Source organism: Nicotiana sylvestris, chromosome 2 (assembly GCF_000393655.2).
Source record: "Nicotiana sylvestris chromosome 2, ASM39365v2, whole genome shotgun sequence".
NCBI classification, from domain to species: domain Eukaryota; kingdom Viridiplantae; phylum Streptophyta; class Magnoliopsida; order Solanales; family Solanaceae; genus Nicotiana; species Nicotiana sylvestris.
The window spans coordinates 58,274,830-58,296,220 of NC_091058.1; the positions used below are offsets into that span (position 1 = coordinate 58,274,830).

At 40.9% G+C, this 21,391-nt stretch overlaps 1 protein-coding gene across 1 annotated transcript; it reads right to left on the bottom strand.

Annotated features, from left to right (window-relative positions):
- Nucleotides 1-2,152: 2,152 nt before the first annotated feature.
- LOC138884951 (uncharacterized) lies at nucleotides 2,153-4,492 on the bottom strand. The gene is made up of 5 exons (XM_070165830.1): nucleotides 4,041-4,492; nucleotides 3,249-3,594; nucleotides 2,869-3,039; nucleotides 2,676-2,770; nucleotides 2,153-2,600 (listed from the first exon to the last, which is right to left on the bottom strand). The coding sequence occupies exons 1-5, from the start codon at nucleotides 4,490-4,492 to the stop codon at nucleotides 2,153-2,155; spliced, it is 1,512 nt and encodes a 503-aa protein (XP_070021931.1).
- Nucleotides 4,493-21,391: the final 16,899 nt, after the last annotated feature.

Consider the following 21,391-nt stretch of genomic DNA (forward strand, 5'->3'; position numbering starts at 1 on the left):
TGATTTTTAACACTTTCGGGTTCCAAAGAGGGTAGTCAAAGAAAGGTCACTGGCCCAAAGGGTTGGCAAAAGAGGTTGGTAGTGTTTGGATAGTGAAAAAGAAAGCCTTCTTCTTCCGAATTGGTACCTGCTAAAGCTGTGGAATGGGTCAAATGTAGTACCTTTTGACCACATCTGCATTCACAGCTGCTTCGGGATCATTTCCTTTGATGTCTCCCAAATACAGTGCACCTTTTGGCAACACTCTTCGTATATTGTACGGACATTTCCAATTCAGAGCAAATTTTCTTTTGGCTTATTCATGATGCAGGAGAATACGTCTCAGAACGAGTTGCTCCACTTCGAATTTCCTAGGCCGCACTTTCCTGTTGTAGGCAAAGGCCATTCTTTGTTGTTACAACTGCCCGTGGCAAACTACAGACATGTGTTTTTCATCAATCATAGTTAATTTTTCCAACCGGCTCTTGACCCGTTCATCATCCTCGATCTCGGCTTCAACGGTGATTCAAAGAGAGGGAATCTCAACTTCTATAGGTATTATGGCTTTAGTGCCATAAACAAATAAGTAGTGTGTGGCCCTACTAATATTCGCACGGTTGTGCAATATCCTAATAATGCAAAAGGCAGCTTTTTATGCCATTTTCTGGAGCTCTGAATCATTTTCCTGAGGATCTTCTTGATGTTCTTGTTTGCAGCTTTAACATCGCCATTAGCTTTGGGTCGTTATGGGGTAGAATTACGATACGTAAGTTTAAACTGTTTGCATACCTCCCTCATTAAGTGGCTGTTCAGATTTGCAGTATTGTCTGTAATGATAGTTTTAGGAATACCAAAATGACAAATAATATTGGAATGCACAAAGTCTACCACCACTTTCTTGGTGACGGCTTTGAAAGTGACTGCTTCAACCCACTTTGTGAAATAATCAATGGCAACCAGGATGAATCTATTCCCATTTGAAGGTTTCGGCTCATTCGTCCCAATAACATCCAAACCCCAGGCAACGAATGGCCAAGGTGCCGACATAGGATGTAACTTTGAAGGCGATGCATGAATCATGTCACCGTGTATCTGGCACTAATGGCACTTCTGGACAAAACTGAAGCAACACTTTTCCATGGTCATCCAGTAATAACCTACCCGGACGATTTCCTTTGCAGGGATATATTCGTTCATGTAAGGCCCACATACTCTCGAATGCACTTCGTTCATGATCTTTTCAGCTTTTCGGGTATCTACGTACCCACAAGATTCAAATCTGGCATTCTTTTGTACAAGACCTCTCTACTCAAAAAGAAACTGCTGGCAAGCCTTCTGATAATTCTTTTTAATATCCACTGGCCTGCTCGGGATATTTCTTTGCTTTTAAAAACCTTTTGATATCACGATACCATGGCTAAACATATAGTTCTATTTCAATTGTATAACAATAACCATGCCTTTCTCGAATTTATATTTCCAGTGGGTCAGTATGGACATTGCCCGGATACGACATCATTGAGGCCAAAGTAGCTAGTGCATCAGCTAGCTCATTGTGGAATCGAGGAATACACCTGAACTCAACGGACTTGAACCGTTTGCTGAGATCTTCCACATATTTCATTTATGAGATGAGTTTGATGTCTCGAGTTTCCCATTCACCTTGGGCTTGCCGAATGATCAAGTCAGAATCCCTCATGATTAACAATTCCTATACATCCAGATCAATTGCCATGTTCATGCCCGTGATGCAAGCTTAATAGTCTGCAGTGTTGTTTGTATAGAAGAACTAAAGTTGGGTTGTGGCCGGGTAGTGTTGACCTGTGGGCAAAATTAGAATTGCTCCATTCCCTACGCCTTTTGCATTTACAGCTCCAACAATTTTCCAAGCATTTCTGTCCTCTGGAATTACTTCAACCGAGTTTACTTCCTCGTTCGAAAAGTGAGTACTTAGAGGTTGGTATTCATCATCAACCGTATTCTCAGCTAGATGATCTGCCAAGGCTTGGGCTTTCATCATTCTGCGGGTGACATAGATTATGTCAAACTCGGTGAGCAGGATTTTCCATTTTGCTAACCTTCCCATGGGCATTGGTTTTTGGAATATGTACTTTAGAGGGTCCATTCTGGTTATGATATATGTGGTGTAGGCCAAAAGATAATATCTGAGCTTCTAGGCTACCCAAGTTAGGGCGCAACAAGTTCTCTCCAGCAAAGTGTACTTGGCTTCATAACAAGTGACCTTCTTGCTCATATAGTATATGGATTGCTCTCTCTTCCTGGTCACATTGTGTTTCCCTAGGACACAACTAAAGGAATTTTTGAAGACTGTCAAATACAAGAAGAAAGGTCTTCCTGGTTCGAATGGAACCAACACTGGCATATTTGACAAATATTCTTTGATTTTATCAAAAACCTTTTGACATTCATCTGTCCATTTGATTGCCGCATCTTTCTTCAACAACTTAAATATGGGCTCACAGGTGGTAGTAAGTTTAGCAATGAATCTTTTGATGTAATTCAATCTTCCTAGCAGACTCATGACCTCCTTCTTGGTTCTCGGAGGTGGAGAATCCCGAATAGACTTTATCTTTGTTGGATCTACCCCGATACCCTTTCGGCTGACTATAAACCCCAGAAGCTTTCCAGATGGAACTCCAAATGCACATTTAGCTGGGTTCAGTTATAAGTCATACATTCGCAGGCGCTCAAAGAACTTTCTCAAATCCCACACATGTTCTTCCTGTGTTTTGGATTTAATAATCACATCATCCACATACACCTCAATTTCCTGGTGCATCATGTCATGAAAGATGATAGTCACAGCTCTCATGTAGGTCGCCCCGGCATTTTTCAAACCAAATGGCATGACACTGTAATAGTAAGTACCCAAGGTATGGTGAAAGTCATCTTTTCTGAATCTTCATCATCCATCAGAACCTGGTGATATCCAGCATTGCAATCTACGAAAGACTGTATCTCATGTTTGGCACAGTTGTCAACAAGAATGTGGTGTTTGGAAATGCAAAAGTTGTCCTTGGGACTTGCCTTGTTCAAATCCTGATAGCCAACACACACTCAGGTTTTCCCATCTTTCTTTGGCACTAGACCACATTAGCCAGCCATGTAATGTATCGGACCACACCGATCACACCAGTTTTCAATTGTTTAGTGACTCCTTCTTTGATTTTATCACTGATTTATGTTTTAAACTTTCTTTGCTTTTATTGGAAGGGTGGGTAACCGAGATAAGTTGGAAATTTATGTACCACCAAATCAATGCTCAGCCCTAGAATATCATCATAGGACCATGCAAGCACATCTTTGAATTCAAACAAAAGGTGGATCAATACATCCCTAGTTCTTTCATCGACGTGAATGCTTATCGTGATTTCCCGGACCTTTTCTGGACTGCCCAAATTAACTAGATCAATTTCATTTAAGTTTGGCTTAGGCTTATTCTCAAATTGTTCCAATTCTCGATTTATTTTCCTAAAAGTCTCATCTTCATCATATTTTGGCTCTTGATTTATTATTTCATAGTTAGACAGCGTTTTAGTATATGGGCATGAAGTCCGCAAGCATGTCATATTATTTACGTCCACATTATTAGAACTGAGAAGAAAAAGATAAGAAAAATAGCAAAATCAGAATAAAGAAAAAGGAGACTTCCACTGACATTGAAAGATTGATTTCATTTTATTGAATTGAAGATATGAGGGTTTACATCAAAATTAAAAGACAATAAAATAAAAACATTCGAGTTACACCCTGAAATAACTCATAATGTAGAAAGGATGGCAACACGGGACTACCGAGACTCCCTCCTGACAGGGAATGGGGTAGTTTTCCAATTCTGAAGCTTGACATCCGGTCCTATGTACAACACCTCAGTAGTGCTCGTTCCTTCCCCTGACTGGACCATATGGGACTCATACAATATTTGTTTCATGGCTTTACAAATATCCTCAATCTCTTCGGCCGTCAAGGCCTCTTCTTCTATAAATTTGGGTTTAACAAGTGACTTGGTGAGATGCAGAACGGGCAGGGGCAGGACCTACCCATTTTTCTTGCACTCATCAGCCCATTTTCTATCAGCATTTGTAGCTTGGAAACCTATACCGAAGAACTTCTCGTTGATAATCAAAGTGATAGGCTCTGTGATGCCTTGTTGAGATACCCCGAGCCCCTTTCTGGGCTTGTACCTATGTCTAATCATTTCAGCGATGACCATGACCGAGGAATCAGATAGCAAGGTTGAGGGATAGGGGCCCTTCTTGGCATTGATCGTCGACCACAATTTCAAAGTCTTAGTATACAATGTGCTCACTTCCTTCTCTAGCTTCGAGACACGGGACTGAAGGGTCCTTGTAAATGGACTATTATCCTCCCCATGGACAACAATTTCTTGGTTTCCATGATCAAACTTGATCATTTGGTGGATTGTGGAGGGCACAACTCCTGCAACATGAATCCATGGCCTTCCTATAATAAAATTATATGAGGTATCCATGTCCAGAACCTGGAAAGCCACTTCGAAGTCCACGGGGCCAATGGTCAAAATCAGATCAATTTTCCCTATTGTATCTCACTTGATACAATCAAAAGTGCACACACAGACATTGTTTGCTCGAATTCTTTCTGTTCCAATCTTTATCTTATGAAGCATTGAGAGAGGGCAAATGTCGACCCCGGAACTGCCATCTATAGTGACTCTCTTTACATATTAGCCCTCACATTTGACAGTCAAGTGAAGGGTTTTGTTGTGGGCGGCTCCCTCTAGGGGAAATCAACGCGGCTGAAAGAAATCATGTTGACTTCGAAGAATCGTTCAGCCATTCTCTCCAATTGTTCAACTAAAGTTTCAATTGGGATATATGCCTCATTCAATGTTTTTAAGAGCACATTCTGATGTTCATTTGAGCTTATCAATAGAGATAAAAATGAGAATTGGGAAGGAGTCTTCCGAAGTTGGTCAACTAAGGAATATTCCTAAGTTTTCATTTTTCGGAAAAACACTTCTGCTTCTTCAGCGTTCATCGGCTTCTTGGGTGGAAATTGCTTCTCCTTGTTCGGTTTTGCTTTCTTTAACTCTTCTAGGTTGTGGTATTTCCCATCTTGGTTCATCTCGTTCACCTCCCCGCATGATCACTTTCCCCATGTAAATAACAATTGTTTTGTTGTAATTCCAGGATACTGTGGTGGGGTCTCTCATAGGGCTCTATGGTACGCGGTTGGTAACCACAGGCTCAGTTAGCCTTGGTAGAATTACCGGTCCTCGTGCCACATAGGTTCCTTTTGGCACATACATCTTCGACACATTCAATGTGGGTTTACTTTGCTCGAATCTTTTGGGAGTGCTCAAAATGAGATGTTCTTTCCTTGGAGCCTTAGAACATAGATAATTGCATTCTTATCAGGTGCTGCCCCTACTTTTGCTTCTACAACTCTATCTATAGCTTGAGGAATTGGAGTGGGTTTCTTCTCATTTATGGCTTGTTTCGCTGTCGCTTTGGGTCTTGCCTCTGAATCGGCGATAGCGGTGATGGATTTCAAGGCTGGATTAAATTCCTTGTTATTGCTGATCATTCCAATGACCGTCCCATTGTTGTGAGCCGATAATGGATTTTTAGTGACATTAGGGACTTTATCGTCCCTCAGCACCACTCGTTTTTGTTCTATCAAACTCTCAATTGTTCTCTTCAGGGTCCAAAAGTCCTCTGTATTATGAACCTCTACACCCAAAGGGTAGGCACACCTGGTACTAGTCAGCAATGATGGGGATTCAGGATTTTGCCTGTTTGGGGGTACGAATTGAAATAGACCCAACTGGATCAACTTCGGGAATAGGCTGGAGTAGGATTCACCAATAAGGTGAAGTTGTTTCTCCTGGGAGCCTCACGAGGGCATGTATTATGTTGGTAATTGTTTTGTAGTGGGCGGGGGCTATATGGAGCTCGGAGATGGTGGTTATTTCTAAGAGGTGGAGCTCGGTTTTGATTGTAGTGTTGGTGAGGCTGTGTATAGGGTTGGCCATTCATCACCGCATAGGGAGGCAGTGCCACGGCATATGCTGCATCTTAGTGGGGGTAGTAGTATTGTGGGGTTCTATGAGGCATGTAAGAATGATCATGTGATCGATGGGGGCCTCTCAAAACTGAAGCCATCATGGCTCCTTCTTCCCTCTTTTTTCGATTTGCAAAACCCCTCGAGCTGTTCTGGATGGCTTGTGAGGTGGCTCTCAAAGCAGAATGACTTATGATCCGGCCGATTTTCAGGCCATTTTCTACCATTTCTCTAATTTTTATAGCCTCCGCGAACGGTTTACCCAGAGTAGACATCATATTTCTGAAAATAATCGGCCTCTTGGGCCTCCAAGAAAACATTGACCATTTATATCTTAGCCATATGCGGTTTCACTCTGGCTACTTGCTCACGCCACTTGATAGCATATTCACGGAAACTTTCTACGGTTCCTATCTGGAGCTATATCAACATTGAATTGAAATTTCCTAACAAAATCTCGGGCCAAATTGTCCTATATATGCCACTGGGAGATGTTCTGGTCCATGTACCATTTTGAGGCAATTCCCGTTAGGCTTTCCCTGAAATAAGCCATCAATAATTCTTCTTTTCCGCCAGCACCCCTCAGTTGGTTACAGTATCATTTCAGATGAGCAATCAATCCTCCGTGCCCATCGTACTTTTTAAATTTTGGCATTTTGAAGCCAGCAAAAAAGTGAACATGGGGAAATATACACAGGTCGGAGTATGAGACACTCGTTTGGCCACTCAGGCCTTGCATGTTTTCTAGACTTTGTTCGAGGCTTTTCATCTTTCGGGCCATTTCTTCTTGCTTGGGGTATCTCATTGTTCTTTCCTGCTCCATTGGAAACTCATATTGCGAGTGCTGGGGGTAAGAGTTTTGGGTAATATGAGTTGTGTCTAGCTAAAATTATGGATCTTGAAAAGTGAAAGTTGAAGGCTCAAAGCATGGCCTGGGCACTATTGGTTGTGTCGTATTAGGGACTTGTGGTACGGTGAATAATGTAGAAGGTACCCCAGAAAATGGTGTCTAGGAGCAGACCTGAGAAGGCATACTGGTAAAGTTGGATGATATAGCGGGGTATCCAAACGAGACAAATGGGTTAGTCACGAGGATGGGAATGTTGGTACTTCCACCCATCCTTGGGAGCAGTTCAGGAAATCTGGGAATTGTACTGGGTGGTTCTTTGTCGTTGGACCAGGTGTCCCATATCTCTAGCATACGAACATGCAACCTCCTATTTTCTTTAGTGGCTGCTGATTCTGGCTGTGGAATAACCGATATCGGGCTATCCTCAAGATCGATAATTGGTATATGACTTTTGGAGGTCATAGGAACACTGTTTTTGGATCTTGCGAAGTAAGGATGGGAAGCTAGATTATCAACAAAACCAACCACCTAAACAAGACCTGTATTTATTGCACACACAACAACCTTGTCAGTTTCAGACATTTAATATATAGGGAATCGCATATTGGGGATGCAATGCACCTTAACAGTTAAACATTTCTAAATGTTTTTGCAACAGCTATGTGTTTCATCCCCGCTTTACTATCTCTTTAGTCAAATTCCTGATTTCTTTTCCCTTGTCTTTTTTTTATTTGATGTTTTTTGCTCTTTTATTTTTCACTCTTTTCTTTCTTGTTCACTCAATTTTTCTCTTTTTCTTCTTTTTATTCTTTGTCGGTTATTTATTTTATCAAATTGTTTATGGCTATAACTGAATTCGATAGGGACTGCCTACGTATCATGACACCATATAAATCAGATCATTACGTAGTTTAGGAGGATCAAATATAGAATAAAAAAGGACAAAGTTTTGGGTATTTTAATATTTCATTAAAAATAATCTTTTTGGGTTTTTCTATTACAAAGACTTGGAAATACTGACGATTTAAAAAGAAACATACATACTCAAAATAGAAGAACAAACATACTTGGAAAAGATGAACAGACTCAAAAAAGTAGAATACAGACTCAAAGTCAAAAAAGGTCAAGAATACATAAGAGCACCAATGCTACTCCGGGGGCCCGTGGGACATTAGTCTGTCTCGATGAGGGCCTGTGTGCGATCTATTCTTGAAGGTACTCTAAATTAGCTATCGCTTGACAGACAAAGATCGTCACTGAAGGAAAGAACATGGACCTAGTCATATCTTCACATTCATGGCACTTCAGTGCAACATAATTAATGATTTCTTTAATCCTCATTCTAATGACATCCTTTTTCTTGAAGTAGGCACCTAATTTGTTGTGTCTGAGCCTCCAACACCTGCGTCGCTATGTGGTTTTGGTCTTGCAACTGCAGCATGCCTTCTTCCAATCGGGAAATCAATGCGTAGCAATGATCTCTTTCCATTTTGAAGTCTTTTGTCTGTTGTACCATTTCATTTTCAAGGATGGTCAAATTCTTCCTTAAAATTGTGAACTCTTTATCGTATCTCTGCTTCTGTTGGTGAGCAAACCTTGTCCGTTCTTCCGCACCTTTTGTCAACTGTGCTTGAGCCTTCAACAAATCTATCTCGGCCTTTGTCAGGTCGGTCGCATAATCATGAACCTTTAGCCTTAAGTTGCTTATGAGTTTTTCATCCTTCTTACTCCTCACAGGCATTTCAGCAACTATCCTCATATCCCGGAGTTGGGGTCGGAGTGCCTCGTTCTCTCGGTCAACCTTTTCCTTTCACCTTCATCTTTTTGCGCCTATAAGTCATTATCAAATGTAAGGTTTCTCAACTTGTCTTCTATGGTGTGAATGGTGGCTTAATATTTCTTCTCCTTTTCTCCCCAAACCAACTATTCTCAGATTTTATCACCAAAAGCTTGAATATGAGGTATTTTGGCGGGTCTTTAGGGCTTGGGATCTAGCTCATCATTACCACAAGACTTTCTCTCAAACCATATGCCATAACCTAGGTCCACATTTGCAAAAGAATATTGCACCCTTCAAAAAACTTCGCCCCAGATTTACACAATGTCAATGATCAATAGATGTCCGACAATATGAGTGGATCAAGCGTGTGATCCTATTTGGTATTAAGGACTTGCGATATTCTGGCCATCCGGATATCCATTTTCTGTTCTTCATTTGGGAAGACCGTGATTCCAAGAAATGCCACTATGAAAGCAAAGTGACAATGAATTTTTTCAGGTGTCCTTGTTTGCTTGTTGTTCAAGCCCTTTTCGTGTATTTCAAACCCATTTGAGTGCCCATATCTGGAATACAGGAAGTAAAAGGAACATCATTCATTGTTTAAATTGTTCCTCCAAATTTGCTTACTAATATTCAGGAGATTAAAGAATTGGTGCATAAAGGGAGACCTTGGGAATATAAGTTGCTTATTTCTCAAATCCCGGACGAAACCACAATATCCGACTACTTCCTCCAAAATGGGAGTAAGCTCAAAATCCGAGAAATGAAAGACGTTGTGGACAGGATCTTAGAAAGTCACTAAGGCTTTAATTAGATCATCTTGCGGTTTGACTTTCATAATGTCTTTGAGAGCGCCCAAATGCCTTGTTACCCAATCCTGACCATCTTTATCCAAGTCATACCACCACATTTGAAGCTACAACAGAGCTTGCTCTACGACAGTTAATGGCGGGTTTTGAATAGTGTTCATTTTGTACCCGTGGATGGTTAGGGTTAGAGTTGACGCCAGTGGACTCTTTTTGCAAAACAAGTTTTCAATTTTCTACGGAAAAAATCAAAGGATGGTGGCTACATATGCAATATTAGCAAAAGGTAGCTATTTTTGAAACAATGGCCCCTTCACACTTTCAAATAAAGTTTGAGGCCGGGGAAGGACACCTTATGAAAGAAGTGATGTTCCATTAACAGACATGTCCGTTCTTTGCGAAAATAGCCCTTCGACAATTTGAAGATGTTCTAAGTCTATTCCGGCAAAAATGACTCCAAACGCAACCGAAGCTAGGTCGGCTTACTCTTTTGACCAAAGCACCGAACATATTTGTTTTTTTGGTTATTGTTTTCTAAATGAGGCCGAACCATATGTAGATTGTCTACGTATCTCACGTCCGCTGAGAATCAGACCTACGTAGGTTGGTCAGTTTTCACATAATCGGGAAAACATGACATTGATTCATTTGGAAAAATTTAAGGCCGAGTTTCAGGACATTTTCCAAATACCGGGGTTGTCATAACCGAGCTTAATTTCTCTCTTACCTAACTCTTGGTTTATCTCTTGATTTTCTTTCCCTAGCCGATCCACATGCCAATCGAAGCAAATAAATTTACAAATAGCACGTAAGATGTATCAGAATGGTCTTTTATTTGGGGTACACCTGTCCTAGATGGACCCATCCCCTGTGTTGAGTCCCTAAAGTCAAATGCATGTAATGCATACAAACGTTCCTACTAGGGATCCGGCATGAGGCTATGTTATTCTAGGTCTAAAAACTTAGAGGTGTGTTCTAGAAATGGCTTACCCAAGCTGACAACTCGAGCTGAGGTTGAGGCAATGTACCAGGAGCACAAAAATATGCTCGGCCTAGTTGTTGATCTAGCCTCGTTCTATTTGGTATGACCTCTAGCAGAAAAGTAGGCCACGAGCACGTGCACATCTTAAATTCAGACGACTCATATGGGAGGCGTAAAAAGGTAGTTTATACGATTCAAATAATATCAAAGCGCTAAATGAGCGACATTTAGCAATTTAGGCCCAAATAAATCACAGTATATACAAAAATTAATAAAGCCAAATAAAGTCAATATACAAGCTCGAATTCTTGAAGTCCTCGGCAAAGTCGCCAGAGCTGTCACACCCATTTTTACCCCCCAAAAGATATTTATGTTATGGATGTGGATTAAAGAGTTTTTTCAATTAAAGTTACATTTTTGAAATAGGGATTATTTTAGACGAGGTTTGGTAGGTTTCAACATCGTTTGCCGAATTCGGAAGTTTAGAAGTTCTTAGGCTTGAATCCGAGGGTGATTCGGTGTTTTTATGTTATTTTGAGTATTCTGAATGTTCGACAAAGCTTTAACGATGATATGTAACTTGTTGGTATTATTGGTTGAGGTTCCGAGGGCCTTGATTATGTTTCGGATGGTTGACAGATTAGTTTTTAATGTTTCAGGGCTACTGGTGTGACTTCTGCTAGTTTTTTCGCACATGCGGAAGGGGAGCCGCAGGTGCGAGGCTGCATGCGCGAATTGGGAACTGCATATGCGGACGCTGTGAAGTTTGATCTTCTCCGCAGAAGCGGAAGATGAGTCGCAAGTGCGCACCGCAGGTGCGATGGGCTGATCACAGATGTGGAAATGGTACATTAAGTGGGTTTTGCACCTGCGATGGAACTCCCACAGGTGCGGTGCCGTAGAAGCGGGAATATGACAGCAGCTGCGGTTTTTGTTGGGCAAAAAGCCCCAGCTTTAAGTTTGTTCTTCATTTTTCAATTTTGGGTCTGAGGAACTTGGGAGACAGGCAATCTTTCGAGGGATTTGAAGGAGCAACATTGGGGTAACTGATTATAATCGATGATGGTTTAAATTTCATGAATCTATGGTTTTATTCTTCATTTAATTGAGAAGTTTAGCTAGAAATTTGGGAATTTTGGTCTTGAAAATTGGAGAGCGAATTTTGAGGATTTGAGTGACCAAATAAGATTGGATTTTGATAAATTTTGTATGTATGGATTCGCGAGTGAATGGGATTTCTAATTTTGTGATTGTTGTCGGATTCCGAGACATGGGCTCGGGGCTGAATTTGAGAGGATTTCGGGATTTGTGCCTAATTTGATAATTTTTCTTGTGGAACTCATTCCATTAGCGTATATTGAGGGTATTGTTATGATTGTGGATATATTCAGAGCGTTTGGAGTCCGATTCCAGAGGCAAGGGCACCGCAAAGCAGGGATTTGACCGGTTTGAGGTAAGTAATGATTGTAAATCGTTTCCTGAGGGTATGAAACCCCTAATTTCACATCGTTTGACTATTGTTATTTTATTATATTTTGAGATTTGGGGATCGGATTGAGGCGAGTTTGAAGTAATTTTCACCATGTGGATTAGGGTAAGTGTTCTCGACTCATTTGTGATTTTATATCATGGATATTGTACCTTCGTTTTTGGCATTTGATTGAGGGTTTCAAGAGAGAAATCAGGGGTTTTTGACTAATGTTTCATAGAATGAATTCTTGAGCGAGTTGAGCATCTTATATCTGAGTATGTTTCTTGTACCATTATTATTATTTTGTTATAAACTGTTGTTGGCTATTGGTGTTGGACTTTGACCTCTATTCCTGCTCGACACTACTTTTGACCTAAGGTTAGATTTTTTACTTATTGAGTACATAGGGTTGGTTATACTCATACTACACTTCTACACCTTGCGTGCAGATTTTAATTGTTGATGTTGCTATGTGTGACAGAAGCTAGCATTGAAGACGTACCTGCATTCCAGTTACAACTGCCTCTTGTTCATTGTAGCTCTAAACATATGAAAATCTACTTACATACATTCAGACAAATAATGTATTATTTCATACTAGATTTGTAAACTCTAAATCTTACAAGCTCGTGATTTGTACTACCATTCCTTGGGAATTCTTTGTATAATAGTTCAATTGTATTATTATTTCTCCGTTTATTAACTCTCATTTGAACTGGTTTATTATTACTGGCTTACCTAGAGGGTTGGGTTAGGTGCCATCACACCTAGTTGGATTTTGGGTCGTGACAAATTGGTATCATAGCTCTAGGTTCATAGGTTCAATAAGTCGCGAGCAAGTGTCTAGCAGAGTCTTGCGGATCGGTATGATGATGTCCATACCAATGTTCGAGAGGCTACAGGGAATTTAGGATAAATTTCCCATCCTTTTTTCCTAATCGTGCGATATGGATTCAGATTGAAGCATAACTTTTTGAATTCCTTCTACGCATTCGTATGCGTATGTGAGTGCTCAGTATCATATGTGCATCAACGACCTATGAATTCCATGGATGTGGTGCGATATGTGATTTTGGTGTGCTGATGATGGGCCAGTCTAGAGGACCTGAGACTAATGTTGACCGTATTTGAGCACGAGGAATTTTGGTTGAGTGAGCACGTGCTTTTGGACTTATATGTCCGGTACACTACTAAAAAATCAGGTTTTAGCGATGGACAAATTCTATAGCTAAATATAAAAAAACCGTTGCTAATCTCATTTAGTAACGGATTATCAAGAAATTATACTAGCTACGAGCCTTTTAGCGATAGATAAGCGATGACGTTCGTAGCTAATTCCAGTTTTGTTTTGTAGTGGTAGAGTCCCTATGAGTGGAATGTGTGGCTGATCAGTGGTAGGATGGCTATATGATGAGTATGATGTGACTGCGAGATGTGTTCAGATGGATTGAATGTGACGAGAAGAGTTTGCTTAAGATGTAAAAAGGACTATTGGGTGCTTGAGTTCTATCTTGATGTGACGTATAGACTCAAGTTATGAGTGTATTGAAGTATCTTGCATGTTGCTTAATCATGTCGAAATAGATTCTCATGTCTTATTGATGAGTTCAGAATCAGGAAGATTAAGTGATTGCGCAGTAGTTGTGGCTGTGAAAGGGTATAAAAAGATGTCAGTTCGAGGCTAAATAGGTAGGTTATGACATGCGGGTTAATCCACAGATGTGTGATTTTTATGATGTGTTTGGAGGCTTTCTTTTCTACTAGTGGGTTGTACTTGTGCGATCTGAGTTTGGATCGGTTGTAGTAGTTGATCTGACCGTTACGAGAATGATTGCAGGATTTGCAGCTAATTTGAGGTAGTAGATGGTTTGTGTTGTAGGAGCTTGTGAAAGATTTAGTTGAATCTCACTGCTGGATTATGTTCGTAATAGAGTAGGGGTATTGTGAGTTATCAGACGTTTTATTTATGGCACTAAACCAAATGGGGGAGTCTAATATCGACGAGTTGATTGCACGGTTATGTGTTGTATTGGTTTCGGTTTGAGGTACACTTGTGAATCAGTTATGACTTGAAGAGGTTGAGATCGAGGATGAATCAAGTAAGGGAATTTCTGGATATAGGTTGTATTACACTCTATGAGTATATGGGAATCATGGAATGATTGAATGTTTATTCATAAAGGATGTATTGTGCATGGAGTAGGTATTTGCTCGATTGTGCTAAGTTGGGGTTGCTTCTTTGGGTGTCGTCGTGCTAATGGGGCACAGGTCGTTGGCCCGTTTGGGCAGTACAATTGAGATGTGAGCAGGGTAGATGACTCTCGAGAAGGTTCTAATGGGTTCAAGATTTATATATCGCAATTGTAAAATTTCCAGTTTGTATATGGCTAGAACTTAAGATTTACATTGGATGGTATCGAGACTTGTGGTATTTCTATATCATTATGGATTATACATTTCAATATCAGGAGGGTGAAGAAAACGACTATAGATTCATAAAAGGTCTCTTCAGAGTGGGTGTCTCAGTTGGGATACTGTTGGGGTGCCTAAGGGGGAATACGACAACTTGTGGGCCTTAGGGCAGTGTAATTTTAATCTAGTATCTGGTGGGGTTAGTTTTGGTTAAGGTCGCGGTGTTATGGCATGGAGAATGTGACGACCCGGCCAGTCATCTCATGAGTTACCGCTCCACTTCCCCCATGTCTTCTTCTTATTGCTTTGTCTATTGGTTATATATGTGATCGGGTTGGTTGGCTCGGTTTCGGAAAGGATTTGATAAAGTTTGAGACACTTAGTCTCTTTTAAGGAACCTTGAGTTGGAAAAGTCAACCAGATATTGACTAATGTGTTAGAGGTATCGGATGTGAGTTCTGATGATTCAGATAGTTTCGGGAGGTGATTTGGGACTTAGGAGCGTATCGGAATGTAATTTGGAGGTCCGGAGTAGATTTAGGCTTGAATTAGTGAAATTAGAATTTTGGCGTTTTCCGGTTGATAGGTGAGATTTTGATATAAGGGTCAGAATGGAATTTCGAGAGTTGCAGTAGTTCTGTTGTGTCATTTGGGATATGTATGCAAAATTACTGCCATACCATCCCGAGCCCGCTGAGTCCCTAGGTAGCTTGGCAGATTTACTTCTATAGCCATTCTAGGCATTTAAGATTTCCAGTAATTTTGTTTTAAGATTTACTTGTTTCTAAATAGATGCTCGATCACTGAGCCGTACTTGTCTAAATGATTTTTCGATTTTAATCAAATGCATTTGCTATTTATTATTCATTACTAATTCTACACTTTTTCTTTCTACAGCGTTATTATTACTTTTCCTGATGAACCAGTGATTGTGACATGTAATGAGGCAACACAACATTAGGATAGTGATTTAGATGAAGAAGATGAGATACCCGAGGAAGTTGACAGAGAGGTTGAAAACTTTGAAAATAAGCCTAAGTTCAACCTGGACGAAACCGAAGTAGTAAATTTGGGGGGACACCGAGACCGTCAAGGAGACCCGCATTAGCATTCACTTATCACCAACAAAGAAGGAAGAATACATCCGTTTTCTAAAGGAATCTGAGGACATTTTTGTATGGTCATATGATGACATGACCGGATTGAGCACGTCTATAGTGGCTCACAAGTTGCCTACTAATGCCGTGTGTCCGCCAGTCAAGTTTAAACTTCGAAAGTTCAAACAAGAAATGAGCTTGAAATCAAGGAGGAAGTTACCAAGCAGATCAAAGCCAAAGTTCTCCGGGTGGTTGAGTACCCAACTTGGTTAGCTAACATTGTGCCTGTTCCGAAGAAGGATGGGAAGGTCATAGTATGTGTTGACTACCGAGATTTAAACAGAGAAAGTCCTAAGAACAACTTCCCACTGCCAAATATACACATCCTGATTGATAATAGCTCCAAGAATGAACTCCAATCCTTTGTAGATTGCTTCACGGGTTATCACCAGATCTGGATGGATGAAGAAGATGTAGAGAAAATAGCTTTCATTACACATTGGGGGATATATTGCTAAAAGATGATGCCATTTGGTCTGAAGAATGTTGGGTCTACTTACATGAGAGCCATGACAACTATCTTCCATGATATGATACACAGGGAAATAGAGGTGTATATGGACGACGTAATTATCAATCCAAGAAAGCCGCAGACCACATAGCAGACTTGAGAAAGTTCTTTGACAGTATAAGGAGGTACAACTTGAAACTAAACCCCGCAAAATGTGCATTCAGGGTTCCCGCAATAAAGCTACTGGGATTCATTTTCAGTCGCCGTGGGATCGAGCTGGATCCGTCCAAAGTCAAGGCTATTAAGGAACTACCTCCACCTAGGAGCAAAAAAGATGTGATGAGCTTTCTAGGACTCCTCAAATATATCAGTCGCTTCATAGCACAGTCCATAGTTATATTTGAACCCATCTTCAAGATGCTGAGGAAAGATGTCGAGACAAGCTGGACAGAGGATTGCCAAAAAGCTTTTGACTAGTTCAAGGAGTACCTGTCCACACCACCAGTTCTGGTCCTATCGAAATCAGGACGGCCTTTGCTACTCTATTTATCTGTGTTAGATGAGGAATTCGAATGTGTTCTAGGACAACATGACAATGCATGATGAAAATAGCAAGCCATATATTACTTGAGTAAGAAGTTCACACCGTGTGAAGCACGGTACTCTCTGTTAGAGCGCATTTGCTATGCTTAGACTGGGACGACCCATAAGTTGAGGCATTACTTCTGTGCCTACACTACATACCTCATATCCAGGATGGACCCTCTAAAGTATATATTCCAGAAACTCATGCTGACTGGAAAGTTGGCCAGAGCCTCATGCAGATAGGGAGGCAAGGATTAACCTCATGCAAATACGGAGGCAAGGATTAGCCTCATGCAAATACGGAGGCAGAGATTAGGCTCATGCAGATATGGAGGCAAGGATTAACCCCACGCAAATATGGAGGCAAGGATTAGCCTCATGTAGATAGGGAGGCGAGGGTTAGCCTCATGCAAATGTGGAGGTAGGGATTAGCCTCATGCAGATATGGAGGCAAGTATTAGCCCCATGCACTAATGGAGACAAGGATTAGCCTCATGCAAGTATGGAGGAAAGGATTAGCCTCATACAAATATGCGGCACAGGGCTTAGTCCCATGCAGAGAGCGAGTATCAATAAGAGTAGTATATTTCTTAGTTGGAGATATATTCAATATCTGATAGCCTGTTTGATAGCGGATTTGCTATGTGTATATATTTGCAGATGTTATCTCTACGTCAGATGTTCTTGTGTTCAAAGAAAAAATTGTAATTTTTGTAGGGGGGAAGGTTGGTTCGTGCTTCTGTCGGCTGGCTTTGCTTTGCTCTGCTCTGAAAGCCTTTTCGAGTTCCCCTGGGTTACCTGACTGTTATGGAAATAGAGTTTTCGAAAATATGCAATATTAATAAACATAGAGTTGTTTTAGAATGTATTGATATATCAAGTAATTCTGATGAATTAGTGACTGTAACACATCTCAAAGGCAATACAGCTCTCTTATGTAAGAATTTTGAGGGTCCTCCTCAAAATTTTGCCCCAGTTTAGTAGATGATCCTTCGGTTGTTTGCATATAATAGGCCTAGCTAAACCTTCTTCAAAATTCTGCCCCATTTTCTTAACTGATTACTGACTTTCTGGCATGCGATGGCATCGACTGGACTTGCTCCGGAATTTTGAGGGTCATCCTCAAAATTCTTCCCTAGTTTTTGATCTTAGGGGAAATGGAAATTTTATTATGATATGACTGAACCCACATGACTTCCTACGTATCCCCTCTTAAATGGGAATCAGGTCAAGCGTAGTTCAATTACATAATATGAGGAAATGTAAATAATCTAAGCATAGTATATCTTGACTACGTTTGAATTGATTGGTTTTGGCTAGATTTCTCCATCCATTTCTGCAAGTATGAGTGCTTCTCCTGTCAGCACCCTGTGAACCATGTACGAACCTTGCCAGTTGGGAGAGAATTTTCGTTTGGCTTCATCTTGATATGAGAAGATCTTCTTCAGCACCAGCTGTCCTGATAGAAATTGCCTTAGTTTGACCCTTTTGTTGAAAGGTTTTGACATTTTGTTCTGATAAAGTTGACCGTGACACACTTTGTTCATCCTCTTTCCATCGATAAGGGAAAATTGTTCGTAGCGGCTCCTTATCTGCTCTGCATCACTGAGTTCAGCTTCCTGTATAATTCTTAAAGAAGGAATCTCTACCTCAGTTGTAATGACGGCCTCGGTACCATAAACCAACATGTAGGTAGTTGCCCCGATTGATGTGCGAACCGTAGTGTGGTATCCCAATAAATCAAAACGTAGCTTCTCGTGCCATTGTTTGTGGTTCTCTACCATCTTCCTTAGTATCTTCTAGATATTTTTATTGTCATCTTCTACGGCTCCATTCATATGAGGTTTGTAGTATGTGGAATTCTTGTGCTTGATTTTGAAAGTTTCACACATGGCTTTCACTAGATCACTGTTGATGTTGTCGGCATTATCAGTAACAATGGACTCGGGAACTCTAAATCGGCAAACAATTCGTTCCTTGACAAAGTTTGCGATGATTTTCTTGGTTATGACTTTTTAAGATGCCGCTTCTACCCATTTCATGAAGTAATCAATGGCTACCAGAATAATCTTATGTCCATTTGAAGTAGTGGGCTCAATTGGACCAATAACATATTTTCCCCAAGCATTGAGCTCGTTTGTTGAGAGCTTGTTGCATTGAGCTCGTTTGGCGGCACTTTTATCATATTGGCATGCACCTAGCATTGAAAACATTTGCTGACATACTGGATACAATCCATTTGCATGGTCATCCAAAAGTAACCGGCCCTAAGTATCTTCTTAGCCAAGACGAAACCATTCATGTGCGTCCACGAGTCCCGACATGTACATCCTCAAGTAGCTTAGAAGCTTCCTTTGCGTCAACACATTTTAGCAAAACCAAATCAGGAGTTCTTCTTCACAAGTTTCCTCCGCTAGTGGAAGAAGTGATTGGCCAATCTCTGGAGTGTGCGCTTCTGAGTGTGATTTGCATGCTCCGGATAGTCTCCTTTCGTCAAATACTCCTTGATGTCATGGAACCAAGGTTTTCCATCTTTTTATTCTTCAACATGGGCACAATATGCCGACTGATTATGAATTCTCACCGGGATAGGATCAATATAATTCTTATCCGGATGTTGTATCATAGATGACAAGGTGGCCAATGCATCGACAAAATCATTCTGAATTCTGGGCACATGTCTGAATTCTATCTTCATGAACCTATTTCTTAATTCCTGCACATGGTGCTGATATGGCAGTATCTTGGAATTCTTAGTGGCCCACTCTCTTTATACCTAGTGCACAAGTAAATCTGAATCACCGATTACAAACAACTCCGATATGTTTATGTCGACTGCTATGTTGAGCCCTAGTATGCAGGCTTCATACTCTGCCATGTTGCTTATGCAGGGAAATCTGAGTTTAGCAGATACCGGATAATGTTGACCCGTTTCTTATACAAAAACTGCTCCAATGCCCACTCCTCTGAAATTTGCATCTCCATCAAAGAACGTCCTCCAACCGTTGTATGCTTCGGTAATGTTTTCTCCTAAAAATGATACTTCTTCATCAGGAAAATACATCTTCAAAGGTTCATATGCTCTTACCACCAGATTTTGAGCAAGGTGATCTGCCAAATGCTTGCCCTTTGGCCGCATTTTGAGTTACGTAGACGATATCGAACTCACTTAATAGTAGGCTGATATATGGGAGCTGGAGGTGATTGATAAGTAGGTAATGGTGCTTGGTAGTTTGGAGTAGGCTGGTATGTGAGTGGAAGCATTGGATAGGCTTGGTATTTTATAGGGGATTTGCTTCTTTGTGTAACCATTACGGCACCTACGTCCCTTTTTGGACGCACCACCAGACTATAAGGCCTTATTGGTAGCTTGCAAGGCCACAAAATTTGTAACCATACCACTTTTTATGCCTTCTTCGATCCTTTCTCCAAGCTTGATAATGTCAGAAAATTTATGGTTCTCAATCAACATCAGCCTTTTATAATACTGCGGGTCCTGAGCCCGGACGAAAAATTTGTTCATTTGTTCTTCCTCTAAGGCAGGTCTCATGAGGCTAATCCTTGCCTCCCTATCTACATGAGGCTAATCCTTGCCTCCCTATCTGCATAAGGTTATTCCCTGCCTCCACATTTGCATGAGGCTAATCCTTGCCTCCCTATCTGCATGAGGCTAATCCTTTCCTCCATATTTGCATGAGGCTAATCCTTGCCTCCATATTTGCATGAGGCTAATCCCTGCCTCCATATTTGCATGAGGCTAATCCTTGCATCCATATTTGCATGAGGCTAATCCCTGCCTCCACATTTACATGAGGCTAATCTTTGCCTCCCGATCTGCATAAGGCTAATCCATGCCTCCATATTTGCATGAGGCTAATCCTTGCCTCCCTATTTGCATGAGGCTAATCCTTTCCTCCATATTTGCATGAGGTTAATCCTTGCCTCCATATTTGCATGATGCGAATCCTTGTCTCCATCTTTTTGCATGAGGCTAATCCTTGCCTCCATATTTGTATGAGGCTAATCCCTACCTCCGTCCATATTTGCATGAGACTAATCCCTGCCTCCATATTTACATGAGGCTAATCCTTGCTTCTGTATTTGCATAAGGCTAACACTTGCCTCCATATTTGCATGAGGCTAATCCTTGCCTCCGTATTTGCATGAGGCTAATCCCTTCCTCCATCTGCATGAGGCTAATCCCTGCCTCCCATCTACACGGGCTAAGCATTGTCCCACTTTGCCCATATATTGCTCTATTTCGAGTATTATATATTCCCTTTTCAATCGGGCTAAGCTCTGCCTTTTATTTTACAAGAATAAGCCTTGTCTTGTTAACATCATATTACTTCATATCATGGGCTGCAATATCGCCAATCTATCCAAAGGCGTCATAGTCTAAAAGGCATCATCCTTATAGCTGAAGGACACCATGCCATGGCTTGAGGATCCCTCAAATTTGCATATCATTATTCAAAGGCATCATGGTTTGAAGGTACCATTGTCATGGCCCGAGAACATCACTTCATGGCATGCAAATCCTTCACTAAACAATTCATGGACCAGGACGTCATGGTCCAAGGACGTCATCTTTAACCGTCCAAAGACAGCCCTCGTAGTCCAATGAGAACCTGCTCATGTTTAAATTTTATGCACAATATATGCCTGTAGTATTCTTATTTGCAGGAAACCCAGCAAGCAACGACTATCTCAATGAGTAGCAATCCCGCTCCAGTTCCCTCAACTATATCAAACCTGATCTCCCTCATAAACTGTTCATCCGCCCATCCCTAGATGTTGCGTTCGTTCTTGTGATGATTTCACCGGTATACTTCGACGATGAATCTGGAAC